This window comes from Silurus aristotelis, assembly GCF_946808225.1.
Source record: "Silurus aristotelis genome assembly, chromosome: 9".
In the NCBI taxonomy this organism is placed as follows: domain Eukaryota; kingdom Metazoa; phylum Chordata; class Actinopteri; order Siluriformes; family Siluridae; genus Silurus; species Silurus aristotelis.
Genome location: NC_139582.1, coordinates 29,043,908 through 29,065,107, shown reverse-complemented (window position 1 = coordinate 29,065,107; position 21,200 = coordinate 29,043,908). Strand labels below are relative to the sequence as shown.

General features: G+C 37.1%; 1 protein-coding gene across 1 annotated transcript in view; it reads right to left on the bottom strand.

Annotated features, from left to right (window-relative positions):
- Positions 1 to 14,115: 14,115 nt before the first annotated feature.
- LOC310731622 (B-cell receptor CD22-like) overlaps positions 14,116 to 21,200 on the bottom strand; it is a gene marked incomplete at both ends in the record, with an annotated part of 35,863 nt that continues 28,778 nt past the window's right edge. The window contains 4 exons of the mRNA XM_083551282.1: positions 14,116 to 14,331; positions 14,412 to 14,466; positions 14,544 to 14,634; positions 14,738 to 15,007. Coding sequence (XP_083407408.1) covers positions 14,116 to 14,331; positions 14,412 to 14,466; positions 14,544 to 14,634; positions 14,738 to 15,007 — 632 coding nt within the window. The remainder of the gene's footprint in view (positions 14,332 to 14,411; positions 14,467 to 14,543; positions 14,635 to 14,737; positions 15,008 to 21,200) is intronic.

The following is a 21,200-nucleotide window of genomic DNA, read 5'->3' as shown; positions in this document are numbered from 1 at the left end:
ATAACCTGGATTTTACTTACAAAAAAAAAAAAAAAGAGAGAAAGAGAACGCTGGATGTCATAAAAAACATTAAGTAATGTGTACTTGATATCTTGGGGTTTAAAAGCTTAAGGTCGTCCAAAAACTCTTTTAAGTTTAATACACTGAATACTAAATTAATGCAAATTGACAGCATTTGTAATATGAACTGCTACCTCATATAATAACCTTTTTTATTTGTTTAATCCTAAATAAATAAATCAATCAAGCACATAACAAATATACATTTTTGTTGTCATTTCAATTAAAAAAAAATTATTTGAAAATAAAAGTCTTGCATTTAAGTTTGAGTTGTTTCTAACTTTTGAAACATTATTTTTTCCCCCATAAAACAAAATATTTGGCATTAGTTAATGGACTTATTTTTGAGCATATAATTTTCACTGAAGTACAAATACAAATAACATCAAAAGTGTAAAGATACCACAGAGTTTATAACACTACAAAAAAAATCCAAAAAATTGTTTGTTCTCTGTTTACAAACAGCTACTCAATGGAAAAACAGAAACAAAAAACTGACGAAAACCTACACTGTAAATTGTGTGTAAATGTAAATGTCTGATAGCAGGAAATTGCAATTTTTATTTATTATTTATTGGACAAGGCTGTGGAAAAGGTTCTGGGCAGGGTACATCCCAAAATCTGTACGAAATGATATCTTAAAAAGGTCTGACGTAATGATCTCGGTTGGGTTGTTCAGCCAGGTTTGTCCAATCTCTGAAGCAAAACTGTCTGATCCGCCATGGAAAACGGTTCTAATGGAAAAATCTGGATCAGAGACGACACTTTTCATTCCGATCCAGACTTCCTGCGGTGTTTGAAACCGTTTCACCTACAACTGCTGTCACCTTCAGAGACATGAGGCTTGATTTCCTTAGAATGAGAGATGTCAGGCTCATATTGACGCCAAACATTTTAGTGTACATTTACAGTCAAATATTGACAGCTGACTTCCCTGCCATTTTACCATTTTCCAGAATTGTTATACGTTTTCAATATATTTAACAAATACACCAATCTACTGTTATAGCATGTTAATGTACAGTATTATAGTGTTCTCTACAGCAATATTAGCATGGATGGCATTAGTACTGATTTTCATACAGTATTTTTAGTCAGTATACATTTTTTTAAAGCATCATTTTCACTTTTAAAACAGTAGATATTTAAAGTAGAAGAAAGTAGGAAATAATAAACAAAGTACAGAGTTTAAAACTAAGCACTGTGGTGTTGTATATTATAAACTGAAACGTTTGATTATTTAGACTGTAACAATTAAAAATCTATAAATAATTAACCAAAACATGTTCCAGAACAGGTTTTATGAATTTTATGTGGTAACTTTTTGCTGTATAAGATTCAATTTCATAGTTATTGAGTGAAGAACTGACTGAACTCAGTAATTAGCAACAATGCTATCGGTTTATCGTTCCAACGGTCAAAGCATTCGAGTGGAAAACTAATTGAATTAAATACGAATTAAACGAATTAAAAATATATAAGAAACTCTAAAAAAAGATGGACTCACCATTTAAGCGCTCAGGTGAACACCTACTTACCGTCTTCTCCCGCTCCCGCTCCCGCTATTTGTCCTCGAAACGGGGACAAAACTCAAGTTTATTCTGATGGAAAAACCGGTTCGCTTCTCCGTCTCGCGCAGCGCGGTGCACTCCTGACAGGAATGCTAATGCTAACCGAAAAGCTAACCAAAGCACACAAAAATACACTGTAAATCTACACAAACACTCACACCGCTGCGTTATTTTATTAATATCAATCATTATTCCTGGGTTTCGTTCAGTAAAATCTCCAAAAATCAAGCTTGACTGCAGAGAAACCTTCAGTTCTGTTCACTACATACCGGATACACTTCATTAGCCAGACATGAAACTTCAGATTACTACGGTGGCCGAGAAGTGCAAAACACATTAACAAATCCAAAAACAAATTAACAAATCCAAAAACAAATTAACAAATTCAAAAACAAATTAACAAATCCAAAAACAAATTAACAAATCCAAAAACAAGTTAACAAATCCAAAAACAAAACAACAAATCCAAAAACAAATTAACAAATCCAAAAACAAATTAACAAATCCAAAAACAAGTTAACAAATTCAAAAACAAATTAACAAATTCAAAAACAAAACAACAAATCCAAAAACAAATGAACAAATCAATCAGCATGCAACGTTCCTTCTGGAAAGTTCCTTCAGAAAATGTCCTTTTTAGAATTTTCCTTCTGGAATATAACTTAAGAAAAATTTCCAGGACAAAAAAAATTAATCATAAATTTTTTTTAAATAAATAAATAAATAAATAAATAAATAAATAAATAAATAAATAAATAAATAAATAAATAAAAATTAAATTAAATTAAATTAAATTAAATTAAATTAAATTAAATTAAATTAAATTAAATTAAATTAAATTAAATTAAATTAAATTAAAAAAATAAAAAACAAAACCTAATATTATTTTAATGCCTTTAACTTGAATGTTGTTCCAAAAAGCAGTGCTCGGAAAGTTCCTACTGGAACGATACTTCAGAATTGATTTCAGGACAAAAAAATTTCCATATAATTTTAACTTGAATTTGGCACAAATCAATCAGACAAATCAATCACATTTTGCAATGTTCCTACTGGAAATTTCCTTCAGGAATTGTCCTCCAGGAAGGTTCTTAATGGAATGTTCTTCCGGAATGTCCCTGCAGATTTTTTTTTTTTTTTTTTCAGGACATAAACTTTCCACCAAAAAGACAAATCAATCCCAAAATGCAAAGTCCCTTCAGGAGATTTACTTTTTTTTTTTTTTTTTCCTTCTGGAATGTACCTTTCAAAAAATTCCAAGACAAAAAAAATGTATCATATAAATAAAATAATAATAACAATAATAATGATAATAAAATTAATATTTTTAATGCCTTTAACTTGAATGTTGTTCCAAAAAGGAATGCTACTTTAGGAAAGGTGCCTTCTGGAAAGTTACTTCAGAATTTATTTCAGGACAAAATCTTTTTCTTTATCATTTTAACTTGAATTTGGCACAAATCGATCACAGTATGCAATGTTCCTTCAGTAAAATTCCTACTGGAAATTTCCTTCAGGAATTATCCTCCAGGAAAGTTCCTCATGGAAAGTTCTTCCGCAATGTCCCTTCAGAATATTTTCAAGACATAAACTTGCCACCAAAAAGACATCAATCTCAGAACGCAAAGTTCCTTCAGGAAAAATTTATTCTTGAATGTTACTTCAGAAATTTTTTTATCGGACAGAAAATCCAGAATTTTAATCCATTAATTTATTTACACATTCAAATATGTTTACTATTTTTTTTCATACTCATGGTTACATATTCAAAATTAAATAATTGAAATATCTTGTAATTAAATTATTTAATTAGATAATAAATCCAGGCTTACAGGATGCAAAAACATCCAAGCGTCAAAGGTTACAAGCGAGGCTATTTGGGTTCTAATGATCTGCAAAAGTTCTTGCAAATTGAGTGTATTTACATTATGCCTATATATGGTAAAAGCTAAAATCATGAAATAAGGACTAAAAAAACATACAAAACAGGCAACAAAGATTTTTTTATTTTAAACCCAGTTGGCTGTGAAACATTGTGAAGTTGGCGACAAGTCTGGACTTATTTGACATAATGGTCTCAGGTGGGCGTTCCACCCAGGTTAGTCTATAACATATGGATCAGCTGAAGCAAAACACCCTGACCCACCATGAAGAATGGTTTAAGGGTCCACAAGAAAAGCAGCTAATATTAAAAACTCCCAAGTAAGAGCCAATACTTTTCTTTCCATTCCAGAGTTTTTGCAGTGTTTCATTACCTCTTTCATTACTAGTCAACTTGAAACTATGTCTCACCTATGTCAGTCGTCACCCTCTGAGACGTGCGGTCCAATTTCTCTTGAAACGACATCCGTATATCGCTAGCGCAGTACAGAAACAAATGACCTCAGTCATCAGTCAGTGTACAGATGGAACAAATCGATTCATAAAACCTGATCGCAATACAGCAAATTTAACGGCATAGCGTGTGAGTTCTGCTTCTGAGGTTTACGGTCGTTGACTCAATGCCTTATTGCCTCAGTGCCTTGCTGCTCCAAATGCTTATCTAAGAGCTTTTACTTAAGCTCATAATGTATAGTGCAACTGGGGTTTAACCAAAAGGGGAATTACTAAAGAACCATTACATTACGTTTTCTGATAAGGCCATGCCCATAGAACCATTAACAGTTTCCCAAAGGTACAAGCAAAGAACTAAAGAATCTAAAATGTTATCTTTGCATTTACATTAAACTGTTTTGATATGGAAACGAGTCGAGGTCATCCAGTTCAATAAAGACCAACCTCTAAGATCTTTAACTAACAGCTGAAATCACTGGACACTATAAACAGCTGGACACTATAAGTCAAAAAACGTTTGGAACATCTGACTTTCCCAACCATATGTGGTTCTTCTCCACACTGTTACCACAAATTTGGAGGCACACAGTTGTATAGGATGTCTTTGGATGCGGTAGTATTAAGTTGTCCCTTTACATGAACAAGGAGACCCAGATCTGTTCCAGCATGACAATGCCCCTGTGCACAAAGCCAGCTCCATAAAGATATGCTTTACATGGGTCAGAGCGGAAGAACTTGAGTGGCCTGCTACTGAGGTCTGACCTAAACCCTACTGAACACCATTGGGATAAATTAGAATGCTGAGTGCACCCCACAGTAAATGGGTAAATCTTATGATTTCTTGATACTCAGAAGGATATGCTAATGAAGGCCAACCATCTGTGAGGTCTAATGTATGTTAATTGTACATCTCATTAGCATATAGTGACGCCCACAGAACTCCAAATAAGGGAAAGCTTGCAGTAACCAGAAAGCATGAAATGATGATTGACCAAAAAAACCACCAACCCAAAAACAACAGTTAAAGGCATAACATTTTAGACGTACATTAAATTATATGTTTTAAGCTAGAAAGCTAGAAACAGGCAGAAACCTAAGAACAAATGGCAAAAAAAGTGAAATTAGGTCTGAACAAGGTGAAAAGAAAATGTTCTCAAAATCTCATGCATTCCACATTTCTTGTGTAGAAATAATTTTTCTGATAAATGGGGCACATTATTCCAAACAACATTGTATTCCAATTTCAGTCTAACATTCTCATGTTTTAAGGCTGCTGATTGCGATTGCATGAACCTTTTGGCTAAAGAAATTTGCTGCCTATTTACTTCTCTTGTGATTTCAGGTGTTATGAGCAGCCAGGCAAAGAATATCTGCTTTTCTTAACTTTTTACAAGAGGGTCAGCCAGAAGGAAATGAAGGGCTGTAAAAGAAAAAATATGATAAGTTCAAGCCAATAAATCTGATGGTTAGACATTACTTCTTTTAAGCACCTCAGCGATGTTTAAAGAAAGAAAATTGTAATGGTGTGTATGTGTGGGGAGGGACGGTTGAGTTATCCATGCCATGTAAACAGATCAGTAATGAGTTCTCGTTTATGTTCCTGTATAGTTTATGGTTATAAAACAGAAAGACTTCATCATTAATGACAATTCCCACTGCATTCTAATTCACTAAACAATTCAATTTTTGCAACATTGTACATCAGTTTAAAGAGTAAAAGTGAAAATCAACTTACTATATAAAAACAATGCCTCGATATTGTAACATTACATCTCATCAACATACTATTTCACACAACTGTAGGTTGTATTACCACAGCATAGTTGTGGAAATTCTTTAATGCCACACAACTAATATTGATTCGCTTGCTATCACCTAAACTATATCGAGGAAAGATTGTGGAGAAGTAAAAAAAAAAGATGGTGTGTGGGTTTTTTGAACATCTCATTACACATTTACTCTGATTTACTAGTATAATAATATTATCTCCACTCTTCAGGGAAGATGTTCCTTGTGGAGATTCATGCTCATTCAGCTATAAGCGTTTTTAGTAAAGTCAGGTACTGATGTAGGCAAAGTGAGGAGGACTGGGATGCAGCATTTAAATGAATCCCATAGGTGTAAAGCATTGTTGAGTTCAGAGCGCTACTATACATCAGGGCACACATGATCTTTCATTCCAAACCATGTGAAGTATCTTCATGGAGCAGACTTTGTGTACAGGGGCTCTAACAGACTTGGGTCTCCTAGTTCAAGGGAATGGAAAAATTTACTCTACTGCATCCAATCCAGTGCATTTGTTTGCTTCTAACAGTCTGGGAAAGAACCACATTTGGAAAAGGAAAAACGTCAGGTATCACCTATACAATCACAGCATAACTGGTGCTGATTCACAATGTTTTGGGAATTCTTTAACATCACATACCTAGTGCTGATTCACACTGTTACTAAGATACATCCCAACATAGTTGCAGAGTTATGTTGCCAAAACCAGACATGTACCAAGTAACATTGTTGTGTATGGTTCTGATTCTGAACATTGCAGAGTAAATGCTCTGTCCTGATGTATAAAGTTGTTAATTTATAACAAAGTGTAGCCACAGCTACTCTAGTGCTGATTCCTATTGTTGCGAAAAATTTGATTGTCTCACATTAACAATTCCCGTATACGCAGAATAAAATTTTCACAATATAATCTATGTTTTTCACTTCCAGATTGGACTATAGTGACTGTTGTGGAATACATTTTCATATACAACATCCTTTCAAATGCAATTATAAAAAATAAAAAAACCCACAATCATTGTACTCACAATTTGAGCCTGAAGGTCTATTAAAGGTACTTGTTTGTTAATAATGAGCCTGGGATCTGAGCCTCCAACTATTTCAGCTCCAAAAAATAACCCGTGTGAATGAAAAAAAAAAAGGAAAATAAAAAACCCTGCCCTGGTTCCAAACTGGGCCGTTCACAGGACGCACTTGATTACGAAATGTAATTGATTATTTTTGGCACCAATTTGATGCCATTTTTTTATAGCTATTTTGTGTCATCTAAGTAAAGACTTCTCGCTGTATTTTCACCAACTGGCGCCTGACGAGCCATTGTAGGACGCGACCTGTTGGGAGCCGCAGCCTCTGAGGCACCAGGCAGTCCGTTATTAGGCTATTGTTTTCATTTAACGTTAGCGCCGGTGATTCAGACATAGTGGCTGCTTTCTCCATGAATTTGTCACTCTCCCACCTGTGCTCGGTAATGACCAATACGGCAGGCGGCGGCCTAGCGCGAACACATTCCTCTCTTTGTTATACGGACATTTCCTTTTTAGCGCTGTGCCGAGCCTGTTTCCGATTTACTCAGGGCTCCGGGTGGAGCGGCTGCCCTCGCTATAGCCATCCTGTCCTGCCTGCTAATTAGTAATAGATGTATTGCCTGGCAGGTCACGCTTACCCGGGAGGTCATCCATCATAATTCACAAGCAAAATATATGTACTTTATTATATACTTTCGATTTTTTTTTTATATCTTAGTAACATTCATAGGCATTCAGTCCTGACTAATATGACAAGTTCTTCTGCGAATCACAGGTTTCTCTGAACGTCCAGATATTGCACAATGTTTTTAAAAAAAAGGGCGTTATGAGAATCGGCACAAATTCTTGCCTTTATCACTTTCCAACTGCGCTTTAAGACATAGTTCTATCGGTTAATATTGCTCTCGGACACATGAGCTGATGTTTCTATTTTCTTCTCCGCATGAGGTGTACACGATGGTAAATTAAAACTCTCGCTCTATAGAGGTTAAGATAAGACAGAAGGAAAAGGTCACAAATGTTGTTTTTTGGATGTAGCTGAAGTCATGCACCTTTAATAATCCTTGTTTATTGATTTACAGTGTTCTTTGTGCCAGCAGTGGTCACATGAGACATTGACACACTCCTGATAATGAGTGTGTGTGCAGGTGCATTATTAGACAATAATAGTTCAACTGCATTTACATTTATATTACAGTAAAGACCTCTCTGATAGAGAAGCAGTGGAGAGGAATTAGTTCAAGGTTATGATGTGATGTGTTATGTGTTATGTGTAGCCCTTGCTAAAAAAGAGATGCCTTTAATCTACGCTTAACCTGGGAGAGTGTGTCTGAGCCCCGTACGCTATCTCCGAATCACTTCGATTGCATTTATTTTGACCTAAAAATGAATTTAAAAGCATTATTAAGTCAATGGAACAAACTCCTTTATAATGCATTCCTGAGCTGTGAGGGGTCACCCTGGAAGTCCTGAGAAAGTCATCCATAGCCTGAATTGGCAGGAATGTCCAAATACGCATTCCAAATAACACCAGCTCATAGACATCCTGCTTCATCACAATTTCACCTGGAAAGCTGACTCTTATGTTACTATAATAAAACTCATAAGTCAACTATTTATTTTTGTTGTGTGTTATGAATATTTAGCCATACCTTTTAGGGCAGAATGAAATCTTTCTTTCTTTTTTTTTTACAGCAGTTTTCTAGCTATGAGAGTAAATAAAATTTGGGTCTTCAATTGTGTTACTCTTTAATCTGATTGGTTAAAAGTCAAAAGTTAATTGCTTTAACTATAAATAGCATAATAAAGTGGAAATCATAACCACCACCTTTTCTGAACACACTGTATTACCATTGTTGGTTTAGCTTCCATTCATTAATCTTTAATCAGCTCTGTATCCTGGACCCTGGTACTATAGATCTAGAGTCAGCCTCAGTGAGAATCACTGCATTACTTTGGAAGTGACTGTGTTGAGAGAACGAGGCAAGTCTAGATATATATTGAAAATAACATTATGACCCCCTGCCTAATATTGACTGGTCTGCGGTTACACAGCCCCATTCACAACAAACTGTGATGTTCTGTGTATTCTGACACTTTCTATCAGAACCAGCATTAACTTCATCAACAATTTGACCTTCGGTGTGAGCAACTCGTGTGTTGGATCGGACCACATGGGGCAGCCTTCGCTCCCCTTGTGCATCAATGAGCCTCGGCCTCCCATAACCCTGATGCCAGTTCACCACTGTTCCTTCTTTGGACCACTTTTGATAGATACTGACCACTGCATACGAGGAACACCACACAAGAGCTGCAGTTTTGGAGATGCTCTGACCCAGTCGTCTAGACGTCACAATTTGGCCCTTGTCAAATGTTGCGCATGATACTAGATTTAAACAGATTTTTTTTTTTACAAGGTGAAAACAGACTTCTATAAATGTCTGTACATGTTTCAAAATAAAAAAACTGAAATATCAAATGTATTCATACCCTCTGCCACAACACGTGAAAATGAGCTCAGGTATCTCCCATTTCGCTCGATCTTTGCTGAGATGTTTCTACATGTTGTTTCTACACGTTGTTTCTACACTTTGTTTCTAGGTTGTTCTGTGATGTTTTTGTTTGTGTTGCTTAGTGAAGCCAAATGCAAATTGGACAATGAAAGTATCTAAACTAAACTAGATCATACTGATAGCCTGCATCATTGAACTAATACACTCCCTGTGAATTTATCTAAATCGTTTGTTAAGGAAAAACAACGGGAAATCCTACGAGACAGCAATGTTATTCCCCTTTCAGGTAAAACCAGACACAAACTTGTGGTGCCAAAAATAACTGCTCCACAAACAATACAAAGCACAAAATACCTGTATGGAGGGAGAACAAGGTTGTTTTTATAATTATTAATTTATACAATAATTATTGATTATTTTATAATCATTATTAATTGGTCCTGTTGTCTTAGGATATGTCACATATTATAATGTGTTTCTATTTTTATTTCTATATTTTTGCCTAAATTCTTGCTTGTGTCTTACCATACTCTTCAAATCGTGTTTTCCAATTCCCTGTTATATGTTATAGTTATTATTAGTATAATTATTGGATTCACCGATTGACAGCAGTTCATTTTGCAAGGTTTGTAAAAGAATTAAGTCCATGAACTATGTTTCTTATCTCCTATCAACATTATTGCACTTCCTTGTTTCATATCTCAGACTGTTTGCAGCTAAATCATTGTTGTTTTTCATGATCCTTGTCGTGGTTTGGGTTTTCTTGTTCACGTCTCTAGTTATTCGGTGTGCACTGTGCACTTGCGTCTTCTTCTGCGCTTCATTACATGACTGTGTCTGATCTGAATTGATATCTCCATGACTTTCCCAATCGTGTGGGGCGAGGAAGCGTTCATTCATGAGCGGTCTACACAGAGAAACCGATATGCATGTGTATATATTTTTTCACGTTTTGGTCATTTCCCGATTGGCAATCACCTGACCTGCATTAACAAACTGATTTATACCTCGAATGGGAAGTAACATTACTCTCAAAATGAGGGTTTCAAGAACAACTTGGACTTTCCACTAATTTATCAGAAACCTAAAAAAAGAACACGAAATTGAGGATATAAACAGGATATAAAAAAGAAACCTCTAATCATGATATGAAATTGTGAGTTTTTCCCTTGAACCCTTATCTGCTGTGACACTTCTCTGGAACAGGTCTCTCGAAATGGAAAGCTATATTTGATTGCAGGCACGTCTATGGAACAGCTTTCTTGAATCCTGGTAAAAGATAATGTACAAGAATGTACAAATACAGGAATTCATACTAAAATATATGAACTTAGGGGATAATTTGCAGTTGACATATATATATATATATATATATATATATATATATATATATATATATATATAGAGAGAGAGAGAGAGAGAGAGAGAGAGAGAGAGAGAGAGAGAGGGATAGAGCAGATCCTGAAATGTATCCTACTGACAAAAGATCTAATAAATATGGTTTATACAATGCCTTGCAAAAGTATTCGCCCCCCTGGGTCAGTGCTCGGTCGATGTTACGGTCAGTTACACAATTTACTGCACTTTACACAATAGTTTCTAAATGAATAGATTTTTAGATTCAATAATAATTTTGTTTTACTACAAGTGATGTCACATTTATTTCTAATCCGATTATTCAAGCACCTTAAAGGATACGGAAGCTACAAATCCGATGTAGTCATTTGGAGCAATAAAGTGTAAACCGGAAAAAATACTTTGTGCATAATGTGCTATTCATACAAAACCCATACACACACACACACACACACACACACGGTCTCGTAATCACTCTGGAGTCCAAAAAATGCCGATACGCATAAACACAGGAAATTGCATTGAATATAAAACAGTGTGGTGGTGCGCTCAAGGTCAATGCAATATTGTTGATCAAAGGAAGCTCTTCTTCGATGTGCACAAAAAGCAAGCCAAAGTGCACTTCCTATTGCAAGAGTATTCGGTCACCACCCGGAGTCACACATACAAAAAAAAAGGGGGCTATAAAAGTGCCAGGTTGCGTTTGAATACTCGGACGTTTTGGAGGGGATACGCAGCGCTCCAGCACTTTGTTCCTTTGTTAAAGTTGAAGCCTATGCTCTGATCTGAAGCTGCGTCTCACACCAAGCACGTATGAGGGCGGAGTTATTTTCCTACCATGTGTGAGCACGTCAGGGCCTCACGCGTGGACGTAGAAAAGCATGCTTCAATTTACACTACATGGACAGAATAATTGGGACATCTGACTTTTCCACCGATATGTGCTTCTGCCGCAAAATGTTACCACAAAGTTGGAGGTACATTGTACGGGATGCCCTTTAAAATTTCCCCTTCATTTGAACTGGGAGACCCAAATGTGTTCCAGCAAAACAATACCTCTGTGCACAAAACAAGCTCCATGTTGATAAGTTTACATGGGTTGGAGTGGAATATCTACAGCTATAGAGCTCTGAAGAAAGGCATAGCACACTGTGTAGCAACCTAACAAACCCAAACCCTCCTAGTTCACCTTCCCATTCCTGTAAATTGTGCTTTGCTTTTTGCAACGAAGTTCTCGAATAGATTTGCTTACTGGTTAGTTAACTTACAGAGTGTAAAACGTAGCAGGTTCGGCATTCGGAAGAATAAGTGTGATGGTACGCTTTATAGTCTGTAAACTAAATCATCACATTCCTGGCTCTCCACAAGGGGTCACCTTTTATAGTGAATTTTAATGTCAATCACAGTCTCATTATACATGATGAATCAGGAAAGATACACCCTGTCTATATTTGAAGTTAATATATAAAGTGTGGAGAAATAAGTGTGGATAGATAATGATATGTTGTGTGGTGTGTGTGTGTGTGTGTGTGTGTGTGTGAGAGAGAGAGAGAGAGTGTGAGAGAGAGTGTAAATAGTAAAAGAAATGTATTATTATTTTAACTTATAAAATTATTACTGTTATTGTTACTGTTACTGTTATTTTAGATCATGTTGTTTTTGCCTTAGCATTGTAGCATTGGAAGTAGAAATGTACAATTACTGGACATACCAAGGACTTGATAAAGAGAGAGAGAGAGAGAAAGAGAGAGAGAGAGAGAGAGAGAGAGAGAGAGAGAGAGAGAGAGAGAGAGAGAGAGAGAGAGAGAGAGAGAAAGAGAGAGCGCGAGTGAGAAATTTACACATCATCTGGTGTTTGCTGCCACCTGCTGTAACAAATCTGCAATTACATATTGTACACTTAGCCAGCCATAAAAGCGCTTTGTCGCGCCCTCTAGTGATCTGCAGGCGAAACAATCACCGCAGCCAAATTTCATTTCGTTTACCTTTTTTTGTGGTTTTTATTACAAATTTTATATACATACAGGTATAAACGTGGAAAAAAAATAGTATTTATTTATTTATTTGCTATAACATTTTTAGAATTATTGTTTTGTTTTCCCTGACAGCATCACCTCTGGTTCGTTACTTATGAATAAACTTATAGAGATAAAGTTATAGAGATATAGGGACAATGGTTGGGTCTTTCCTCACGTCAGTGGCTTTAGCAAAGGGCATTGAAGGAATATATTTAGAAGGCTCTTGACCAGGGGTACATCAGCTTCTCCACTCCCCCTGGTTTAGGCTACAGTGGTGTCAGGAAATTTATAGTGTATTACTCTTACACACTTCTGTTTATCCCCGCGGTACTGGAACACCTCCAACTGGCTTTAAGCTTTACAAAACCACAGTATCCCTATTCTAAGCATCCCACAGTATCCCGTTTATCTCTAAAAGCCTTTTTGTTTATCTCTAAAAGTTTTTGTACTCAGTAGTATGGTAGTATTGTTGCAGCAGTTCAGAAAGAGGCCCAAACGCCACCTGGTGGCCTTCTTTTGCAAGAAAATTTGACTTCGAAGAGCACAATGATGTAACAGCGAGCATTTGGCATTAAATGTTCGGTACACAACAAAGAAAGGTTTCTTTCAGGCAGGACAATCATGTAAAATACAATTATTATATATTTTTTTATGTAATAATATGAAAGAATTTCATTATTTAAGTAGTAAAACAGCATCACAGAAAAAATATCAGAAAACAGAAATAATTGAAATATTTCACAAATTAAATAGAATCTGATATCTGATCGGAAATATATTTTGAGATATAATCTGGACAATAATTGAAAAATTCATTAATTCATTCATTTTCTTCCGCTTATCCGTAATTCGGGTCCCGGGGGACTGCTGCCCAATCCTCACAGCACCGTCCCTTACGGTCCCTCCTGCAGGTGGTGAGCCCACGGGAAGGCGGCCCCACGTCACTCCGACGTCACGGACCTTGATATTTCCCTCGTAAGGGACCCCCGGAGCATAGAGGGTTAAGGGCCTTGCTCAAGGGCCCAAGAGTTGAAAAATTAAAAAATTGTGAAAAATTGAAAAATGAAACAGTTATAAAGATTATAATAGAACATAAACATAAATGTAATATAAAAACTTAAACTAATTCCTGTTACAAATTCTGACTTGTAAATCATTTTTTTAAGGTAAAGGTATACTTTATAAGCAATAATACTGCTGTTCTGATGAAATGCCAAAGACTTTCTTCTGTTTAGTTTAGATACAGAACAGAACATCTTATCTGTCTAAGCTCTTGCTTTTTCAAAAAACTTTGCTGTAGATCTGAGATGAATCATCATTCGTTCCATCCAGCCTATAAAACAAAAAGAGGTGATCTAAAGACTTGAATAATGCTCTTCTAATAAGTAAATGAATTAAGTATTTAATGACTCCTGAACAGCAGAGTTAGTGTTGGTGTAATGATATGATTTGCTCACTGGGTGGCAGCAGTGTTCCTTTGAATGTTCACAGCAGCGTACTCTACTTCCTCTTCATCTGTAGTGTCTGGAGGAAGTCTGGGTGACAGAGACCCTTCCTCTGTGTGGTAGTGTTTAAAAGCAACACTAGCATAGGCAATGTTCTCCTGATCATCTGAGGTGACTCTGTGGTTTGAGGCGGGGATATTGTCATACACTGGAGCAGACTGAAGCTGAAAAAAGGAGCACAGAATAAAGTTTCTACTTGAAAATGAACACGATCGAACAGTCGCTCCATTTAATTTACACTCACCTGTTCACTCTCAGCAGTGCTGCTTTGCTTATTACCTGAGCCCGACTTTCTTTTCCTAAGGAATTCCAGGCACATGTTTATCCTAAATGTCAATCATTTTTCAGTCATTCAGTATATTTGCATTTGACATACCACATCCACAGAGCTCCTGAGACAAGTGTCACCGCCAGGAAGACAACCAGAGCCACCATGCTGAACTTTAACGCTGTGTTGTTCTTTGAACCTTCAGAAATTAATTAAAAAATTAATTTAAGGCTCTATTTTTGCCAGATTGTTTAATCCACTTTGTACAGCTACTGTATGTAACAGTGTTACAATGCACTTACCTAACACATTCAGGTGTACGGTTGTAGAGTTTTGTCGTCCCAGCTGGTTGTGAGCAGTGCAGTAGTAGAGTCCATTGTGACTGGTGTTGATGTCGCTGATGCTGTAATTCTGGCTTGTTGTCAGCAGTGTGTCTGTAGATTCTATCTGCTTAAACCAGGAGTAGGTGTGAACAGGAGGGTTTGCATCACTGCTACAGCTCAGAGTGACTGAATCCCCCTCCATTAGGTCTCCAGATGGATGAACCACTGCTTTGGTGTTTTTTGGGGAATCTGGATAGAAATACAACAACTAAATCAGCTGGTGTTGGTTCAGGATCAGCATTTGTTATATAAAAATACTGTGTTTGAAAAAAGGTAAATCCACACTTACACACTGGAGGAGATCGGAGACTGTCGTGGCCTTCAACAGCACAGCTGTAACTGACCTCACCACTGACTGCAGCTACATAGCAGGAGGCAGATTTACACTCATTCACCCGCTGTCCGTTCTTGTACCACATGTAAGTGGGATTGTTAGACAGAGTGCAGGTGGTGTTACAGCTCAGCTCCATGTCCTGATCAGTCCAGTCTGATACTGTAACCTTCAGATCTGCAAATTATAGAAAGTATGTGAGTAATTACTTTGCTCTCTATTCACTTTATTTAGTAAATATATACTTGTATAACTGTACATCACCTGTAACAGACAGAGCGGCTCCAGGTTCTCCAGTGTAATCACCTCCATCTGTGTAGAATCTGAATCTTACACCTGAAACATATAGAGAGGTTATAACTGTGGGAGGATCTTCTTTTGAAGCCTGGCATCCCATAATTATCATCTAGTTCTGGTCATAAATGTAGTTAAAACAGAAGATATTGAGTTTAATTTCGAAAATTAGTTGTCTTGTCAATTTTATTGTAAACTTGAGGGGGAGGAATCTGGACAGATTTACTCTGACACTTACACACTGGAGGAGAGCGACGTTCACTCCCATACGCCCTACAGGAGTAGCTGCCTTCATCATGTAGACTAGTCGAGTCGAGGACAATGAAGTTGTCATTTGTAGTTTTTAACTTTTGGCCATTTTTGTACCAGTAGAAATTGTATGGACTGAGACTGCAGGTGAAACTGCAGGTCAGTTTTACTTCTCTCTGTCCTTCAGGTTTAGGCTCCACCTTCACCTGCAAATCTACACACAATAATGTACAAAAACTCTTTAAATACTACAGACCTGTTATATATCATATTATACTGCAAAGTCTATGTGTGCATTATTACCTGTAACAGTCAGATGAACTCCAGATGGCGCTGATATCCAGTCACTGCTCTGTGTTTTAAATCTAAAGTTATAAACTCCAGAGTCACTCACACTCACATTTTGCACTGTCAGCGTACATTCAGATGTCCAGATTATAACTCGTCCTGAATATTGTGGATCTTTACTCAGGTCTTGTGGTTCTCCTTCAGAGCTCTGGACTCGATACCACTCTCTCTGTGTGACACTGGAGTGATCAGGTTTTGTAAATGTACAGGGGATTTTTACTGAAGATTCAGCAACAGCACAGAAACTCTGAGTGGGGAAAGTTACACTGGGCTGAGGCTGAACTCCTGGAACACACACACACACACACACACACACACACACACACACACACACACACACACACACACACACACACACAGACACGCACACATATGAAGCTGAAATTAAAACGATGACACATACACTGATCAGGAAGGGTGTTACTTTAGACTTCACCACTGATGCTGCTGTTTTTAGTCACACAGAGCGATTGTACCAAAATCATGTGAAAATGACATGTAAAAATAGATCTCAGTTTGAAACAGTTTACAAACTTCCTCTTGGTTTGAAGAATATAAACAGTACAAATAAACTCACACAGATGAAGAACGGTGGAGGATACTAATATATTGTTGTGTAAAATACATGCCTAATATACATCATGAGTTTTTTTGTACATTCGCATGTTTTCAGTAAAAGTTGCAATAATTCGTTTAGTTTCTTGCTCTGTAACTCCTGATGTTTACTCTACAGCACCATACAAAGGATCAATCTTGCACACAGACTGAAAGGATACAGCAACGACATAATCGCACAGAAAAACAGTCAAAAGAGCTGAAATATATGAGAAGTTTACCAGTCAGTAACACGAGGATTGCAGCTGCTGCTGTAATGTTTCTCGCCATTCTGCCTTCAGACAGACGTCACTTAAAGATCCACCAGGTGTTGAATTTAATGCAAAGATTTCCTTGGAAATGCTTTCAAGAAATGCTTTCAAGAAATCTTACACTTTTAATAAACAATAACTTTCTCACTTAGTTTGTTCCTCCTTCAGATTGTGATTATCAGTCTGTTTCAGCTCAGTCTCTTCCCCTTTTGATGCATTAAAACAGAAATACATACGGTCAACACCCATTTATTACTCTGTCTTTCTTTCTGTTGTGCTATGAAATGGCGTCTCTATAACTGATTTGATTTTCAGAATTAAGGTTGGAATATTTTAAATATCATGAGAACGATTTAGTAAAACATTAGCAACCATGTATCTAATAACATCATAACAACCACCAATAATATTATGGCATCCAATGAGAAAGATGCCAGCAACCCCTGGAATACAGAGGTAGCCAAATTGGTTAGCATAGCAACTAGCTAACAACACCATGGAAAGCACCTGGAATATCATGGCAACCAACAAGCAAAATGCTAACAAACCACGGATATACTTTAGGAAACACCTAGCAATAACCAAATCTGTTTAGCACAGCAACCACCTAGCAACACCATAGCTTACACAGCCTCATCATCAGACATAATATTAAAAACAATGATTATAATTTAAAAAAGACAGAATAAGTACAAACTTGTGACTAAGAATGTAAAACTACCCTTTGGCTCTCAATTATAACACTTGCACAGTTTAAAACACATTAATTAACTGAATCAGAAACAGATGTCTAGGGGGCTTAAAACTGGGTAAGGAACAGCCGAACTCTGCTACAAAGGTGAGGTTGTGGAAGACAGTCTCATGTTGCACGTCATACACCTTTGCAAGATTACGTATGTCTGAGATCAAATCAATTTCTCTTCCTCCATAGGCGTGAAAAAGTCTAACTCAGATGTATTTATGTGTGCAGAGCTCTACAAGTGTTTTGCCAGTCGAACTCGTCTGTAACAGTTTCTCCAACCAACCAATCAGACCAACCAATCAGAGGACGGAAAAATGCTGACGCTATTCTGGACCAGCGAGCTGCCCTGTGAGGCAAATATGAACTCTGATTGGTTAAAGAAACAGACCAATTTCTAATATTCTCTAAGGTAAAGAGGCCAGCAGTACTGATTCTGAAGGCTCTGGGCAGATTAGATTGACATGGCAGCACATAGAGGCTGAAATCTGATTGGACAAAAAGTCTAACATCCACATACACGTACTGGAAGCAGTGCAGCCGAGAGAAACGCTACAAAATGAAGAGAATAAACTGTTGGGAATAAATTAATACAATTTCATGAAACAAATATTAGAATTTAGGTGGTAAATGTAGGTCAGTGCTTCTGATCGTGTTCAGGCCAGAAGAGAAGGCTTTGATGGCCCTGATGGCCCACCACTGGTAAAACCTCTGCAAAGAACTCTGTGTGTGTGTGTGTGTGTGTGTGTGTGTGTGTGTGTGTGTGTGTGTGTGTGTGTGTGTGTGTCTATACAGTACAGTATATACACTCTACCAGTCAAAAGTTTGGACACACCTTTTTATTCAAAGGTTTTTCTTTATTTGTAATGTTTTCCACTTTGTGTATTAATATTGAGGACATTGAAGTTATGCCAAATGTGGAATTATCTGGTCAATATAAATGTGTTAATTAACCCAGACTATGCTTTCTATTTATTCAAAATAAATACAAACTCTGAAGAAAAAACACAATGAATAACAAAGAAACAACAAGCAAAATGAAACATGGATCAAGGGTACAAAACCATGGAGAAGAGAAAAAAGTTGCAACATACGCTGAGTCTAAATACAAGTCTTAATTATCCACAACAGGATTCAGGTGCACAAAGAGACATGTGACAGGGCCCCTTAATGTGCAGTGGCTGATAGGAAATGTAGTTTGTAACAAAAGAAATAATTAAAAAAAATTTTACAATTATAAAAATTATAATGGAACTAAAACATAAATGTAAAATAAATATATATTATGAATCTAAATTCCCTTAAAAAATTTTTTTTACCTGAAAATAGATTTCTTAAGGTAAAGGTATACTTTTAAAGCACTACAACACACTACTGAAGCATAAATACTGCTGTTCTGATGAAATGCCAAAGACGTTTTTCTTCTCCTGTTCAGTTTAAATACAGAAAAGAGCATTCACATCTGTCTCAGCTCTTGCTTTTTCTGGGGACGTGCTGGATTTTGCTGTAGATCAGAGATGAATCATCTGTCATAAGCCTATGGAACAAAAAGAGGTGACTTAAAGACACAAATAATGCACATCTAATCAGTCAGTTAATGAAGTTCACCCTCGGCAGTGCTGCTGTGTTTATTAGCTGAGCTCGACTTCCGCTTCCTGAGGAACGCCAAGCACATGTTCATGCTAATTATAAATCGTTTTTTTCAACATAATTAGTATGTTTGCATTTTACATACCACATCCACAGAGCTCCTGAGAGGAGTGTTACTGCCAGGAAGACATCCAGACCCACCACGCTGAACTTTAACACTGTGTTCTCTGAACCTTCAGAAATAAATCATAAAAAAGATGATACACCATTTCATTGATATTTTTTCATCTGCTTCATAAAGCTATGTGACAGTGTTACAATCCACATACCTAACACATCCAGGTGTACGGGTGTAGAGTTTTGTCGTCCCAGCTGGTTGTGAGCAGTGCAGTAATAGAGTCCATTGTGATTGGTGTTGATGTCGCTGATGCTGTAATTCTGGCTTGTTGTCAGCGGTGTGTCTGTAGATTCTATCTGCTCAAACCAGGAGTAGGTGTGAACAGGAGGTTCTGCATCACTGCTACAGCTCAGAGTCACTGAATCCCCCTCCACTATGGTTCCAGAGGAATTTTCTTTTTTTTTTTTTTTTTTTTTTAACCTTTATTTTTTACAGGCAAGTCATTAAGAACAGGTTCTTATTTACAACGGCGGCCTGACAAGTGGAAAAACCACTTAGGGAAAGGGAACTAGGGCTAAAATAAGTACAAAACATTAAAAATGGTTGAAATTGGAATGAATTTATCCAGTTTGAGAGTATTTTGCAAAGCATTCCAGTCGCGAGCGGCAGCAGATTAAAAAGATGCGAGACCAAACGCAGAGTTGGTTTTAGGAATGCTTAATTGAAAAATGAAGTGAGGACCGGGTGTTATATGTGACAGGCTTTAGCTGCAGCAAGTGACCTAAGTAAGGAGGTGAGTGGCCGAGAAGCGTCTTATAAATGAAGGTGAACCAGTGAATTTTACGGCGATTGTGAAGGGAGGGCCAGTTAACAGATGAATATAAAGCACAATGGTGTGTATTGAAAGGAGCATTTGTGGCAAACCTGATAGCAGAATGGTCAAGAGCATCAAGTTTTGATAGGGTGGACTTGCAAGCAACCCTGTATATAGTGTCTCCATAATCTAACATGGGTAGAATGGTCATTTGAATAAGAATAAGTTTGGCAGAAGTGGTGAAGGAAGAGCGGTTTCTGTAAAAGAAACCAAGCTTGGCTTGGACCTTAGATTGCAGCTTTAATATGTGGATAGAGAAAGAGAGTTAAGTTTCCAACCAGATGCCTAAGTAGTTATAAGCAGTGACTTGTTTTAAAATAGCTCCCTTGCAGGTGGTGATGTTAAGGGCAGGAGGAGGCGTAGTACCCGTACGGCCAAACCACATGCTTTTTGTTTTGGAGGTATTGAGAGTGAGTTTGAGTTGTGTAAAAGACTGCTGTAGTTGGTAAAAGCCATGTTGCAGGGTAGCTTGAACAGCATCAGGGGAGGGACCTATGGCATAAAGGATTGTATCATCAGCATATAAGTGAATGAGTGAATTACCAACTGCCTGGGAAATGTTATTAATATAAATTGAGAAAAGTGTGGGACCAAGGATGGAGCCTTGGGGGACACCCCTGGTGACCAGAAGAGAATGGGAGAAAAGGTTTTAAAATCTTACACGTTGAACCCGTTGAGAAAGATAATTTGAGAACCAATCCAGTGAGTGATCAGTGACACCAATGCTGCGGAGTCTGTGGATAAGTGTGTTGTGGTCCACCGAGTCAAAAGCTTTTGCAAGATCAATGAATATAGCAGCACAGTTTTGTTTGTTATCTAATGCAGATGTAATGTCATTGAGCACTTTAGTGGTAGCTGTAACACAACCATACCCTGATCGAAAGCCAGACTGTGCCCCGGTGGTGATACCGTTAACATTTAGATAATTGATTAGTTGTTTATTGACAAGGTTTTCCAGAATTTTAGACACACA